The sequence below is a fragment of the Aphelocoma coerulescens genome, chromosome 13, assembly GCF_041296385.1.
Source record: "Aphelocoma coerulescens isolate FSJ_1873_10779 chromosome 13, UR_Acoe_1.0, whole genome shotgun sequence".
NCBI lineage: Eukaryota > Metazoa > Chordata > Aves > Passeriformes > Corvidae > Aphelocoma > Aphelocoma coerulescens.
The window spans coordinates 6,816,590-6,831,129 of NC_091027.1; the positions used below are offsets into that span (position 1 = coordinate 6,816,590).

At 58.1% G+C, this 14,540-nt stretch overlaps 2 protein-coding genes across 2 annotated transcripts in view; both read left to right on the top strand.

The window, feature by feature from the left end:
* Positions 1 to 2,748: 2,748 nt before the first annotated feature.
* ARSI (arylsulfatase family member I) lies at positions 2,749 to 5,481 on the top strand. Its single transcript, XM_069029077.1, has 2 exons — positions 2,749 to 3,068; positions 4,080 to 5,481. The coding sequence occupies exons 1-2, from the start codon at positions 2,749 to 2,751 to the stop codon at positions 5,479 to 5,481; spliced, it is 1,722 nt and encodes a 573-aa protein (XP_068885178.1).
* Positions 5,482 to 12,380: 6,899 nt separating this feature from the next.
* CAMK2A (calcium/calmodulin dependent protein kinase II alpha) overlaps positions 12,381 to 14,540 on the top strand; it is a 31,187-nt gene continuing 29,027 nt past the window's right edge. The window contains exon 1 of the mRNA XM_069028866.1: positions 12,381 to 12,442. Within this exon, the coding sequence (XP_068884967.1) occupies positions 12,381 to 12,442 (62 nt within the window). The remainder of the gene's footprint in view (positions 12,443 to 14,540) is intronic.

Below are 14,540 nucleotides of genomic sequence, written 5' to 3' on the forward strand. Positions count from 1 at the left end.
AAGGTCCCCTCCCCGTGCCAGCATGTGCTCACGTCCCTGCTTCCACCTCCTTCCCTCCTTCCAACCCTCTGAGTTTTGGCCATTGACAGCAGCATAAACTCAGGATGACTCTCCCAGCCTGTGCCTCCTCATCCTAAGGGTATGAGCTGGATGTGACCCACAAAATGGCTGTGGAGCAGCAAATCCACACAGCCAGGAGGTGCTTGGCTCTGCTCTTGCTGCTCAGAGGTGGGATCCAGCCCTGCTCCTTGTAGGTGGGCTCCAGCCCCACTCCTGTGGCCACACATCCCTTCTGCTGCCCCCTCTTGCACCTCCCTCCTGCTCATCCTCTGGCCCCAAGCAAGACATAGTTTATCAGTGATCTGTGTTGCCTTGAACACACTTTCTCTGCCATGTCCCAGGCCTGACATCTTCAATTTCCTCTCTCTGTAATACTCACCCAAGTGGGCCATTACTTATTATTTGGAAAGAGCTCTGATCATAACCCCTGGCGATAACTCTGTCTCTGGTTTGGGGTGTGCATGGAGCCATGTGTACAGGAGAACACAGGACCCAGGAAATGGGGATCCCCCACCTCTATTTCCCTTCAGTCAGGTCCAGGTTTTTCCAAGAGGAGGGTATTGTTCAAAACTGAAGATGTTGGGGAAGGCAAGTGGTGGGAAGGAGCGAGGGAAAGGGAGAAGAGAAGCGGGGGGAAGAAATGAGAGATGAACCCCTGGGGATTAATCAAACCTCACTGAAGGGCTCAGCCCAGCCCTTCCAAGCTCTGTCGAGTGAGCAGGAATTCCTGCCAGCAGGGAAAAGCACAGAACACAGCTATCCATCCCTGCCTCCTGCTCCTGTCCCCTGCACCCCTCCCTGTGCTCCTGCAAGCCCTCGCTGAAACTGGCTCTGTCCCTGTCCTTGTCCCCATCCTCTCTGCCTGTGTCTAAAGCCAGGAGGGACAAGCCCATCCTCCCTTTGCTATTCCTGGGAGTCACCCCTGTCCCTGGGAGTGAGGAGCCTCATGTTCCCTCCTCCCCACTCCTCCATGGTGTCCGGGGTGCTAGGGAGCAGGCTGGCATGGGGCAGGGGGGACATTTGGGGCACAGGGGACTGGAGGGCCAGTGGAAGGACAGGGAGTGTGGGGGGAGCCCAGGGAGGGGACCCAGAGGAGGGGATCAGGGAAGGGGACACGTAGGGGTCCTGGAGCCATCTGTCTCATCTGCTCTTCTGAGCCCATTCTGAAGGCAGAGCCCTCCCAAACCCCACTGAGCCCCCACCACAGCCCTGCAGTTATAAAGGCAGGTGGGGTGGCTGGGCTGGGGGCTGTTGGGGTGCCTGGTGTGCTGGGACCCCTCGGGTCCCCATCAGGACTGCAAACAGCCACAGGACTCAGCTCCCGTCTCTGACAGGGGTGGGTGAATGTGAGTGGGTTTGTGTTACCAAAATTCCCCTTCCTGGGCCATGTCTTTCCCTGGAAAGTGGAGGGGACAAGAGGCATACCAGGCATAAGGGCTTCCTGATGCCTGATCAATGCTGGCCCTACAGAAGGAATTGCACAGGGCCTTTGCTTGTCTCTGCCAAAAACTCCCCTGAAGCATCAGGGCAGTGGCCCATTGTCCCAGCACCCCAAGCTCAGATCAGTACCCCCGCACTGGCAGAAGTCTCTGGTTCCCACCAAACCTTGCCCCTGGCTGGCTGTGACAATGGCCCTTTGCTGCCTCAGTTTCCCCACTTGGAAAATGGGTGCAGCAGCACCCACCCCACTCCGTAGTGCTCTGCAAGCCCCCGGCTGGTTTTATTAACACTGGGGTGTTCAAACAAGTTTTTGCAGCTTCCCCTTGCTCAGGATTTATTTGGATGGTGATCCTGTCAGTGTGGGCAGCCGGCCCCAGCAATCCCTCCCAGAGACCCAGCCCTTCCTGCTGCCCTCCCGGGCTGGATGCTGCGGGGGCTTCAGCTGAGCATCCCACCAAGGGTCCTGATCCATGTGTCACACGCCTCGGTGCAAGCAGGGAGGGAAGCATCGGTGGCTCAGGGAATGCCACGCTTACGACCCTGCATGCTCTGGGGCTTCTCAGCTTTTTGCTGGAGCTGCTGAGCTGGGAGGGGCCGAGCCGGCAGCTCCCCATAAACCTGGCGGCTTAGACCACGTCCTGGGCAGATGTTGGGAGTCTGCCTTGGAGCGGAGGTTGGGAAAAGGAGAGGGCGGCCCTTGCCCGGAGAGTGAGGAGGAGAGCTCGGCACCCCTGGGCTTGAACTTTAGCACCCTCTTCCGCAGGAGTTTAAAGACAAGGATCGTCGGATCCCGAGCGAGCCGTCTGGATAGCAGGGCTGGAGCAGAGGAGAAGCCAGCAACTTTCTCTGACGAGGATTTTATGGAGCTCTTCATAAAGAAATAACACCAGGGAGAAAACCCCAGGAAGCCAGGAAGTGTTTCCAACGCTCGGGACGCTGGTGAGCGGCTGCGGGCCGCCGCCAGTCCCTGCGAGGAGCCCGTCCTGCCGTGCAGATGTGTGCGATTGGAGCAGCGCGAGGGTTATTTTCCTTTGACTGAAGGCAACCCAGCCCCGGCGGATTAAGCTCTTTGTGTGCACGCGAGTGTGCCTTGATGGAAGCTGCTCCCGCAAAACCAGCTGCGGGGGTTGCGGGGAGCATCCCTTAGGGCAGGGGGCTCTCCTGGAGGAGGGGGAGACCTCCTGTTTTCGTGGCTCTGAGACGATGCTGGGACGGTAACTCCCCTGGCAGGCAGCGCAGTGCTTCGGGATGGCCGTCTATGCCCTCACGGGTTTCTCGCTCGTCAGCCTGCTCAGCTTTGGCTATTTATCTTGGGACTGGATGAAGCCCAGTTTGGTGGCCGATGTGGCCACAGACCCCATGGAGAAATCACTGCCTCCCACCTTCACCAGGCCACCCCATATCATCTTCATTCTGACTGATGACCAGGGCTACCACGACATTGGCTATCACGGCTCAGATATCCAGACACCAACGCTGGACAGGCTGGCAGCGGACGGTGTGAAGCTGGAGAACTACTACATCCAGCCCATCTGCACCCCGTCCCGGAGCCAGCTGATAACTGGCAGGTAAGCCAGCACCTGCTCACAGCCTACTCATGTCCCCCTTTGGTCCCTTCTGTAGGTCTGAGGGGCTTAACCCCAGCTTGCTGCTAGACCAATGCCATGGTGTATTGGCAGGGGATGGAGATCCTCCAGCAGCTCTGGATTTCTCTAGAAAGCTTTCTGGGTGAACAGTTGATTTCCACACAGGATAAATAGTGGCACATGGCAAGAGCAAAAATGTGGATGCTGCTGGGTAGTGGATGTCACTTTGGGAGAGGGTGGTCTCCAGTCAGGAGGTGTTGTGGGGCTGGGCAAGGAGCTGTGTCCCCAGGTAGTCCCTGACACACTGTCCCTCGGGGATTTGCTGTGAGGCCCTTGGTCTGTGCTTTCCCTGCGTGCGTGTTCAGTGCTGCACTGGCCAGCACAGGCTGGATGTTGCTCCATCACCCTCTCCCCTTATCCTGGGCCGTTCTGCCTTCTAGGATAGGTGGGGCTTTCTCTGGAGCAGTGCGGTGTGTTCAGCACTCGCTGCAGGAGGCAGATCCCACCAGCCCATCTCCTGCTGAGGAGTGGGCCCTAGGGAGGTGTGGTCACCTACTGCCTGGGGTGGTGAAGCCCACCAGGGTCCAGGCAAAGGCCTCCCTTCTCTCCTGATGGTTCTTGAGGGGTCCCAGACATCTTTGTGGTGTGCAAGGCAGGGAAGGACAGGGATGGTGGGGACATTCAGGTAGGGCATTGTGAACCCATTTGCTTGTGCTGCCCAGCCCTGACAGAGGCCAGGCTGGCAGCAGTGGGGACAGCTGCTGGTAGCATTTTTGTGAGAAGTCTGCTGAACCACTCTCTGTGTTCTTTGCATCTGCATTTGGTACTTACAGATGGATGAGGAGATCCTTGTCCCTGGCTGGAGCTTGCTTCATTGGGTTGGGTGACATGAAGATCTGCATGTGTTTTGTGTCTCTAAACACATAAAGTGCCATCACGTCCTCACCCAGTGCTGCTCCTCATCACCACTGCTTCCCTCTTTCTTCCTGGCAGGTACCAGATCCACACAGGACTGCAGCACTCCATCATCCGTCCTCGGCAGCCCAACTGCCTGCCCCTCGACCAGGTCACCCTGCCACAGAAGCTGCAGGAAGCCGGCTACTCCACACACATGGTGGGCAAATGGCACCTTGGCTTCTACAAGAGGGAGTGCCTGCCCACTCGCCGGGGCTTCGACACCTTCCTGGGCTCCCTGACAGGCAACGTGGATTACTACACCTATGACAACTGCGACGGGCCGGGCGTCTGTGGCTATGACCTGCACGAAGGGGAGGACGTGGCTTGGGACCAGAGCGGGAAGTATTCCACCTTCCTCTATGCTCAGCGTGTCAGCAAGATCCTGGCATCCCACAGCCCCAAGGAGCCCATCTTCATCTACGTGGCCTTCCAAGCGGTCCACACGCCCCTGCAGTCCCCCAAGGAGTACATCTACCGCTACCGCTCCATGGGCAACGTCGCCCGCCGCAAGTACGCAGCCATGGTGACCTGCATGGATGAGGCGGTGAAGAACATCACCTGGGCCCTCAAGAAGTATGGTTATTATGACAACAGTGTGATCGTGTTCTCCACAGACAACGGTGGGCAAACCTTCTCTGGCGGAAGCAACTGGCCACTACGGGGCCGCAAAGGGACGTACTGGGAAGGGGGAGTGCGTGGCATCGGTTTTGTCCACAGTCCCCTGATCAAGCGCAAGCGTCGGACAAGCTGGGCACTGGTTCACATCACAGACTGGTACCCAACTCTGGTCAGCCTGGCCAGGGGGAACCTGAGCAATGTCCAGGGCTTGGATGGCTACAATGTCTGGCCTGCTATCAGTGAGGGCAAGGAGTCGCCACGCACCGAAATCCTGCACAACATCGACCCACTGTACAACCATGCCAAGTACGGCTCCTTGGAGGATGGCTTCGGCATCTGGAACACGGCCGTGCAAGCTTCCATCCGGGTTGGGGAGTGGAAGCTCCTCACTGGTGACCCAGGGTACAGTGACTGGATCCCCCCGCAGACCCTGACCAACTTCCCAGGGAGCTGGTGGAACCTGGAGCGTCTCACTGATGGCCTGAGGAAGTCCGTGTGGCTCTTCAACATCACCGCTGACCCCTACGAGCGCTATGACCTCTCCGAGCAGCGCCCAGACGTGGTCAGGAGCCTCCTGATGAGGTTGGTGCACTACAACCGGACGGCCATCCCGGTGCGGTACCCTGCGGAGAACCCCCGGGCTCACCCAGACTTCAACGGTGGCGCCTGGGGACCTTGGGCCAGTGAGGATGATGGGGAGGAGTGGGAAGGCGGCCGGGAGCCCCTGAAAAGCAGGAACAAGAAGAAGAAGTGCAAGATCTGCAAGCTGCGCTCCTTCTTCCGCAAGCTGAACACCAGGCTCATGTCCAACCGCATCTGACAGGACACTCCCCCAGCATCCAGCCATCCTGGCCAGGGTGGAGCTCTGGACTGCAGTGCCGTGGCGTGGGAGCGAGGGAGAAGGACAAGTGGGGAGGTGGCCAATGCTCTCTTGCTCTCCCTTGCTCTGGGGTTCACTCCAAAACACTTCTCCCTGGCCGGAGTGGTGGCCACAGGGAGTTGCTCCCAGTGGGTGAGGAAGGGCGATGTGGTCCCTGCTGCAGTGCTCAGTGCTGGTGAATGACTGTGCTGAGCTGGGCTGGCCCTGCACAGCTGCTTCCAAAGAGAGTGACCCTTTCCTCCAGGATTCTGCAACCAATCATAAGCTTAAAGTGTTGGCCATCGCAAGGGCAGGAGGAAGCATGGGGGGCTCTGCCTTCACGTTAACCCTCACCGTTTCCCTCTATTTACTCCTGGCTCTCAGCCTGCTGCCAAGTGGCTGCAACCTTTGCTCTTGCTCTGGGAACTAGAGGGCCTCCCCCACACTCAATACCACATTGCTTCTTTGTGGAGGGATGGATTCCTGACCATGGATGTCAGACCTGAGATCAGTGTGGCTGGATTAAGTCATGCTGCTACAGGGACCTCATGTGGAGCTACAGCTTCCCCTCTCCACTGGCTTGGGGGGCCGGGAGCAGCCCTGGTGAGGAGCTGTGGCCCATGGAGGCACGGTTGGATGCTCTCAGAGGACAGGTGGTTCTCTTTGGCCCCACATTTGGGAGGCAGCTTTGCCCCAGGCTCTGGTGGACTCCACATGGGTCAGCCACCCAGCAGACCCTTTCACCCAAAATTTGCCTGGACAGCCCCCTCATGTGCATGGCTCTAGGCACCCCTGATCCTCCCTATGAATCCTACATATCCAACCAGCCAACCACCCCTGGCTGCCCCTTCCCAGTGCTGGAGCTGTCCCTGTCCCCACATCCCACTGCTGAACCCGGGGCAGAGGGAAGATCTCAAGAAGGTCTCTGCAGAAGCTGATGTGCTGTTCTGTAGCTGCAGGACTTTGAAGCCACAGTGGAGGATGGGGATGATGGGGACGTCTCCCACCTGCCAGCACTGCGCCGCATCCCCTCGCCGCAGATGGGCCCTGCTCTTCCAGCAGCGCACGCGTGGGGAGGAAAACACCTCCCCATCATTGGCTGCTGTGGGGAGCCCATCCGATCGCCGGGGGCCAGGGAAGCCAGCAAAGCTCCGGGCCCCCGCGCCTTCGGCAGGGTGCGAGCGCGCGTACGTGTGCTCACAGGAGAGCTGGCGAGGATGAAAGGGGGTAAATAGCTTTAAAATCCTTTTGGATGCATGGTGCATTTCCATTTACACAATGTGTTTTACATTTCTCCCCACAGGTTTCTCTTGGTGCAGCGTGTGTAGGCGAAGGCCCTGCTGTGAATTTTGAAAATAGTTATTTTTGTCTCTGGAAAATGAGGCCCGTTAGGACTTGTCAGCTCTTGGATGAGCAGTGTGGGCTTTCTTTTTTTTTTTTCTTTTCCCCCCTCTTTCTCCCTTGCAAAATAACATTCATTTAAAATCTGTCATTGAAAGATGTGACAATTGGCAGCGTGCACGCTGAATACCTTTCAGTGTGCTTTCAAGCCCTGTGTGTGAGAGAGGGATGAGGATGGGAAGAAAATGCAATGACATGTTTGTATTTTTTTTTCTTACTCTTAGCTGGATTATTTGGGGGAATTGGGATTTTCTATAGAAACAAAGGAAAAAAACCAGCTGACAGCAAGGCAGAAGAGAGGAGGCCTCTTCTTGTAGAGCTGGAAGGAGTTTGAAAAGCTGGAGCGTGGCGGTGTGTGCGCCAGTCCCTGCTGCTCCGCGCACGCCCATCACTGTGCCATCCCATCGGCTCCCTGCATCCCTGCAGGCACATCCCAAGGCTGTTTCAGAGGGAGACTCAGCTCCTCCATCAGCCCCATCTCCATCCCTGCTCCCTTAGCATGTTGCTCCAAGAGGAGTGGTCCCCATGGTGTCACCCGAGCGGAGATGAGCCCCAAGAGGATGCTCCACATCCTCAAACTACCTCAGTCAGCCAGCCTGGTCCCTGGGGATGTGCACCACCAGCAGGGCTGCGGCACTGGCTGCCATTTGGCAAAGCCAACCAGTTGCTGAAAATAAAATAACATTTTGCTGAAGAAGAGGAGGCTGCTGCAGGCAGAGCCAAAGCCAGGGGAGGGCAGGGGGTGATGCTGCAGGGGCTTGGGAACAAATATTGGCTAAGGGACAGTTGGTGCTGAAGGGAATGGGAGAGCAGGACTGGACGTGGGGTGGTGACAAGGCTCGGGAAACGGCTTTCATTTCCATATTTATATAAATGCATCCAAGTTTAGTCCTTCTTTTATTTTTTTTTTTCTTCAAAAACAGAAATTTCCATGAAAACATGCTTGATTTTTCTCCCATTCCCTTTTGCTAATATCCCCATGGAAAGGTTCGTCTGGTCTCACTTCATTTCCAGGTTTGGATCTGCTGGGCTGATACTGGGTTCACAGTCAGCCTGGCCACAGTGGTGGATCTGTTGTCATCTGTGTTTTAATTAAAAAAAGTTGGATTCTGAACCTTTGCAAGAAGAAACAGCTGAAGGAAAATCTTAGTCCCTGAAAACAAAGAGGAGAAGTCGGCAGGAGCATCTCTGGGTGCTTGGAGAGAGCAAAGCCTCCAGCCCGAGGACACCAGTTGTCCTTCACCACTGATTCCAGCTGTGCTGTGTCTGACTATTGGGCTGGGAAAGGAGATGCAGCTGCTGCCACGTGTTCTCCTAATCACAGCTATGTTCATTAATGGCCTGTGCTGGGAAAAATGCAGCTATGTGCCAAAATCCCTTGTTTTCAGAGAGCTGAAGTCTCCTGGGATTGTGTGCGCACTCTGGCTGCCAAGGGGTTAATGCAGCTGGAGAGATGCTAAGGCGGTGGAGTTCCCTGCACCCGGGAGATGTGTTTTCACAGACAGGCTGAGGCTCCCCTCCTTCCCAACCTCCCTTCAAAGCGCCTGGCAAGCCCCAGGCAGCTCCAAACCCCACCAGAAGCTGGGTGTAGGATGGGGGCCTGGGAGGGATGGGGCAGGGGGATGCATCGGGGCCATCGGGGTGGAGGGGTGGTGGCTGCCTGTCTGTCGGCATGGACTGGCTGTCTCCACCCTGGCTGTTTCCACCCTGCTGGCTGGAGAGAGTGGGGAGGGGATGGGCTGGGAATGAATGGAGTTGGGATGGGATAGAGATGGGGAGGAGGATAAGAAGAGGGTGGGGCTGGGCTGGGCTGGGCTGGGCTGGGGACGGATGGGGAGGGGAGTGGGATAGGATGGGGATGGAATAGGGATGGGATGCGTCAGGCAGGACTGGGGGTACGTCAGAGACTCTCCAGCCCCACAGGCAGCTCCCACCCGAGAAAGGGAAGAAGCGCAGTACCAGGACAGAGGATGGGCATCCCAGCAAACTGCCACAGTGGGAGAGTGGCAGAGCACCCCGAGCACCTCATGCTGAGCAGAAGGTGTTCTGCATCAGGGGCACTTGTGTCCTTTCTCATGCCAGGGATCTGAGGCCGTGTGGTTCTGCAGGTTCCCCCCACCCAGATCCAGTGCACAATGGTTCCAGGGAGCCGCATGGCACCTGCTGGGTGTCCCCAAGTATCGTGGACATGTCCACAGGAGAGTCTTTGCCTACGAACCCCACTGTCAGGGAGAGGGTGGCACTGAGGACACCCTGTCTCAGCCAAAAGCAGCTTCCTGTGGTTGCAGGAGCAAGTGCTGGGCCCGTAGGGACAGGGCACGTTTGCAAACACAGCCCTAAATGTAAATCAGCTCTCCTCACCACGGTATTTATAATCTTCTCTAAAAATAACCCCAAATTCAGCTTCCCAGAGGACAGCAACTGAGCATCCCCCAGACCCCAGCTTGCATGTGAAAGTGTCCCAGTAATTTTGGGATCTCTGCAATATGTAATTGGCAGCCCGGCTCGTTTGGTGTGCGAGGCACTGCTGCAAGCCCCATCCCCTGGGAGCAGGGGCACCTGCTGCAGCCCCCCCAGGACACGTGGATCCTTCCTGAGCTGCTCATCCCGTGTGTTTGGGGTTCGGCATCAGACCTCGGGTGCCCACCCGGGGGCAGCCCCTGCTGGGATGCAGAAGCTAAAGCTCTGCAGGCAGAGCTGGAGCAGGGTGTGGAGAGCAGGATGCATTTTTGGAGAGGCAGCCCAGTGATGGAGAGGAGCACTGGGGATGAAGGTCTCCATCAGGTGGCCAGACCCGAGTACGGCAGCAGGAGAGCAGCATGGCTCCCAAAGCCCTGCAGGAGCAAATCTTGGGATGGCTGGGAACAGACACATCCTAAGAGTACCCTGAGGCCTCTGGGAGAGGACTGGGACTACTTCCCTCTACAGGGGAGCCCCCAGCCCAGAGACTGAAGGTTCCACCCAGAGCTCCTGCTCCCCTTGGATTGTCCCCAGGCACCCAGGAGTGGGACCACGCAGCAGTTCCTGCTTGGGAAAACATTATCAGCAAAGCAGAGCATGTTCAGCACGCAGAAGTCTGACACCACCTTACCCTCAGAAGGAAAAATGTCAAGAAAAAGGGAAAAAAAACCTGAATAGAGAGAAGAGCAGAGAGGGAGAAACTTTTCCTGGAGAGCCGTGTCTCTGCCAGGCAGGAGAACCCTGGGGAGGGAGGCAGGGTCCTCGTGGGGGGCTTTGCCATCACCCCCTGCCTGGGTAGGGGGTTTGGGGTGTCAGGGATGCAGCAGGGGTAAGGAAGGGACAGATCCCTCCTCCTGGCTCGGGGAGCACGCAGAGTCACGCGTGTGGGGTTGAGCACGTGTGGCAGTGTGGGGGTGGGCACGGGGAGGGGGGCAGGTCACATTGCGGAGCTCATGGGGACACGAACATTAGCGCAGGTGGGAGGGAGGTGGGAGTGAGGCAGGGGCACAGAGCCGCCCATGGGGTCTCGGGAGTGGGGGGCTCTTCCTCTTGCCTCTAGGGTTCCGAGGGGCTGCTGGGGGCTGGCAGCAAAAAGCTGGAGGAGGAGAGCACTCCCACAAACATCCGGGTGTACCGGCCCCCACGGCAGCCCCCTGCCTCCTGGCACAGCCCTGGGGTGGGGAATGAAACCCCCTTTTTGTGGGAGCGACACGGGGAGGAGTTGTACAGGGGCAAGGAGGCATTTTGGGGACCATCGTGTCCCTGGGGCACAGATGGCACATGTGCATTGCCTGCACCCCAAGTGAGGGTGCCTGGTGTGCTCTGCCCATGCCAGGGCATGGCCAGGGTGGGTCTGGAGGTCATCAACCCCTGGGGACTGTGGCCCCATCCATGTGCCCGTCCAGGGCTGGGAATTGGTCCCTGCTCTGCCACCAGGGTCCCCTGGATGGGACCAGGCAGGAGCTGGAGGCTGGATGCAGGGATGCAAGGTGGGGATGCAGGTGGGTAATAGTGCAATTAATGGAAAAGCCATTAGACCTTTCTCCTCCTCCCCCTCCTCTTCCTCACTCCGCCACTTGCTGTCCTCCTCCACTTCCACCTCCTTTCTTCTCTCCCTCTCTGCTCCTCCTCTCTCCCCTCTCAAAGATTTCTCCCTATTTTTGTCTGGTTAGAACCTTTTCTTTTCCTTTTAACCCTTCCATGGCAGCCTGAAGGGGAACTCAATCCATCTCAGCTGCCAAAGGCAATGCCCTCCCAGCCAGCACAGGGAGTCCCTTCTCCTGTTGTGATGAGGGTCCTGCTGCTGCAAAATCATCCAGAAACGGGACAAAAGCTTAGTAGAAAGCTCTTTTGGGGGAAGTCAGCAGGTGGAAAGTGCAAGGGGTGGTGTAGACAGAGGGGGTGGTGCTGGATCCCCAGTGAGTGCTGGTGGGGACTCAGAGGGAAACCCCTTCCCTGAGGTTTTGGACCTCACAGTTCCACTTTTATCACACTTTTTGTGCTTTCTTATGTTCAGCACAGCAGAGAGGCGACTCAGCAACAAAAAATTCAAGGACTAGGGGCCAGACCTTCCTCCTATTCCCACTGTGAAACTTCCCCATTTCTACCCCAGCTTGGGCACCACAGGCACACAGCACCCCAGGACACAGCCTTTGTGGTCCCCTCTAGGCGTGCTGCAGGCCAGGCTGCTCACCCCTCTCTGGGGGGACCCTCGGGAGCTGCTCCTCAGGAACCCCAGAGCCTGCAGGGGGACTCCGGGGACAAAGGGGGGAGTGGGGAGCAGCCAGCTCTCCACTGCAGTGTGATTGGGGCCAGCCCCCCCGAGGACCCTGGCTGAAGGCGGGACGGTGTGGGGACCTGGGGACCTGCCATGGTTTCTCCAGCTTCTCCTGACACACTTCTGCTCCATCTGCTCCCTCCTGCCGCAGCGTGTCCCCCATCCCACAGCCCTCAGGGCCCCCAGGAATGCTGCTGCAGGTACCAGCAGGGCCTGTATTTTGGGGGGGGGGCATAAGCAGTTGCTGGGGTGACAGCATCCTCCTGCAACATGGAAACCACGGTTTCCATGGAAACCTTTTTTGCCCCAATTATTTTACCACTGCCACAGCCTTTAATTCGCCTTTAGTAGTTGTATTTTAGCGATCCCCCCCCCCCCTCTGCAGCAGGTGGGTGACCCCCGGGCAGCCCCCGGGCTGGGTCCCCAGCAGGGCCCTGGTCCCCACGGAGGGCGGCGGGTTTGGGAAGCAGTTGCCCCGGCAACAGAAACAGGGCGTTTCTGGCAGCGGTGGTCACCATGGGGACGGGGATGCTGACGAAGGCTTGTGAAGCTGAGAAGACAAATTGCCCTCATCATTATCTCTGGGCTTGTCAATCAAACATATTCCCTTATTTACCTCAGCGAGGAGAGAGCCCCGGGAGCACACGGAGAGGGAGGGAGTGAGAGGAGAGCTGCTTGCCCCAAACTCCGCACCAGGAGGGAGCATTTCCAGCCCCTCGGGATGGCCACCATCACCTGCAATCGCTTCACCGAGGAGTACCAGCTCTTTGAGGAACTGGGCAAGTAAGTTGGAGACGGGGCTGAGATGCTCAGAGCGGGGCTGTGCCCTGGCTGGGAGAGAGACTCGGCAGTGCTAGGAACTGCTGGAGATGGGGGAAAGGAGATGGGCATGGAGAGAATGCAGTGGGAATAAGAGAGGGCATGCGGGTGAGGGTGGGGGCTGCCAACCCCAGACCTGCTTCTCTGTCCACACCTGAGTTCAGGGGTTGCTGATGGGTGTTTGGCTGGGGACTTGGGACACCCCAGCGGTCTGGAGTTTCTTGGGAAGGGCTCGGCTGCCCCTCTTATGGAAAAGGTGCTCCCAAAAAAGAAGGCTGCTGGCTCCCTTGGGAAGTTCTCCAGCCGGGAGGAGGAACAGAACAGCTGAGGAGGAAAGCCAAAGCAGTGGGCACCCCTCACATTTCTTTAGGGAATTTATCTGTGTGGATTCACTGTGGCTTGACTAGACCTGCAGGAGACCCAGTCTGCCTGGCAGCCCCCAGAGAATCCTGGTGAATTTTGGAAAGATCCAGGATATTCCCCAGCCCTGTCCCAGTGCAAGTGAGCCATAGCCCTGGCTGACCCAGCTTTTCTGCAGGGGAGGGCTCAGCTGCTCTGGTCCGGGTGTCATCGCGTGTGCCTGGATCAGTGCATGTCTCTGTGTGTGTGTGTGTGTGTGTGTGTGTGTGTGTGTGTGTGCAAACAGAGCTGCCTGTGCACAGCGAGGGGATCCTGGGGAGCACTGAGCACTCCCGGGTGGAGCAGGGGATGCCAGGTTCCCCGTGTGGAGGGATGCTCCGCGTCCCGCCCAGTGTGTGGCTGTAAAACGGGTGCAGGAGTGAGCAGGCGTGTGTCTCTGTTTTGGTTTCTGTGCCTTTTTTTGGAGCTGGTGTGTAAATCTGGGGCGCGTGGCCGCCATCCCTTCGGAGCAGCTGGCAGCACGGTGGTGGGCTCAGGGTGCCTGAGCTCCAGAGGGGAAGCTTTGTCCATCCATAGGCACAGGGAGGCTCCAACCCCGCAACCCTGCATCGCCCGGGCGCAGAGCAGCCTGTGCCTAAATGCGTGCCCACATGCACGTGGGTGTGTGAAATGGGGGCGAGGGAGAAGGGAGAGGGCAGAGATGGGGAAATGGAGAGGCTGAGACAGGAGGACTTTGTGCTGGGCTGAATGCTGCTCACATTCGCCAGCCAAACCATGGCACCAGGGTGCTGCCACAAAGTGCAGCTCTGTGGAGGCAAGTGGACCCCCCCATCCCGGGACACTCACATCCATCCCTGTGGCATCAGGGTGACAGAGAGGGGCTGGTGGACAGCAGGGGATTGGGTTGGGGAGTGGGTCCCTGTGGTGTGGACAGCCCCAGCTTGGGACTGCAGGCAGGGGGATGGGCACCCACCAGGGAACTGGTGGCAAAGTGGGATATGGGACCTGCTTTTTCCAGACTTTTCTCAGCTTTTCAGGGCTCTAAGGGCTTTGTGGTGGTGGCAGGGGTTGGGCAAGTGAGGCAGTGGCTGCTGGGTGTCTGTGGTGAGGCTGTGGGGCTCTGGCTGGGCAGAGGTGGCTGTGGGGATGTGGACGGGAGTTGTCAGGCCAGGAATGATGGAGGAGGACCAGGAGGGCTCCTGAAGGTATCTGAGCTGCGACGCTTTGCTGGGTGGGTGCTGACCGGAGGGCTGAGCACCCAGGCTCAGGGGCTGCCTGCATTGCCCAGCACTGTGGCGTAAAACCACTTGGACAGATGCATTTGAACAGGAATAAAGGAGCAAAGCTGGCGCAGCGGCTCACCGGCTCACCAGCCCGAGAGCATCGCACCCAACCACCCCAGTTCTGGGGTGACGCAGGGGCAGCAGCCCCAGCTCGGTGCATCCCACAGCTTTTCCATCCACTCAAGAGGGCAGGTACAACCGCAGCCCTGAGGTGTTCCCGAGTTAGGGGCTTCACCGGGTTAGCCAAAGTGCTGTGGGGCTGGTTGGGGATTTTCCACTGGGATGGTTTCCAGCACATCCTGGCACATTCAAAAATCAGCGGTTTCCCATGGGGAAATTTCCGCTTCACGGGCTTAGAGAGGGAAATCAGGACGAAGTGCCGCACCTCTGCTCTGCTGCAGCAGCTGCTCGCGCTGGGA

Bases quoted from the DNA above. Each gene is read 5' to 3' on its own strand.
- ARSI (XM_069029077.1), top strand. From the start codon at position 2,749: ATGGCCGTCTATGCCCTCACGGGTTTCTCGCTCGTCAGCCTGCTCAGC. The intron at 3,069-4,079 runs GTAAGCCAGCAC...TCTTCCTGGCAG, and splicing joins AGCCAGCTGATAACTGGCAG to GTACCAGATCCACACAGGAC.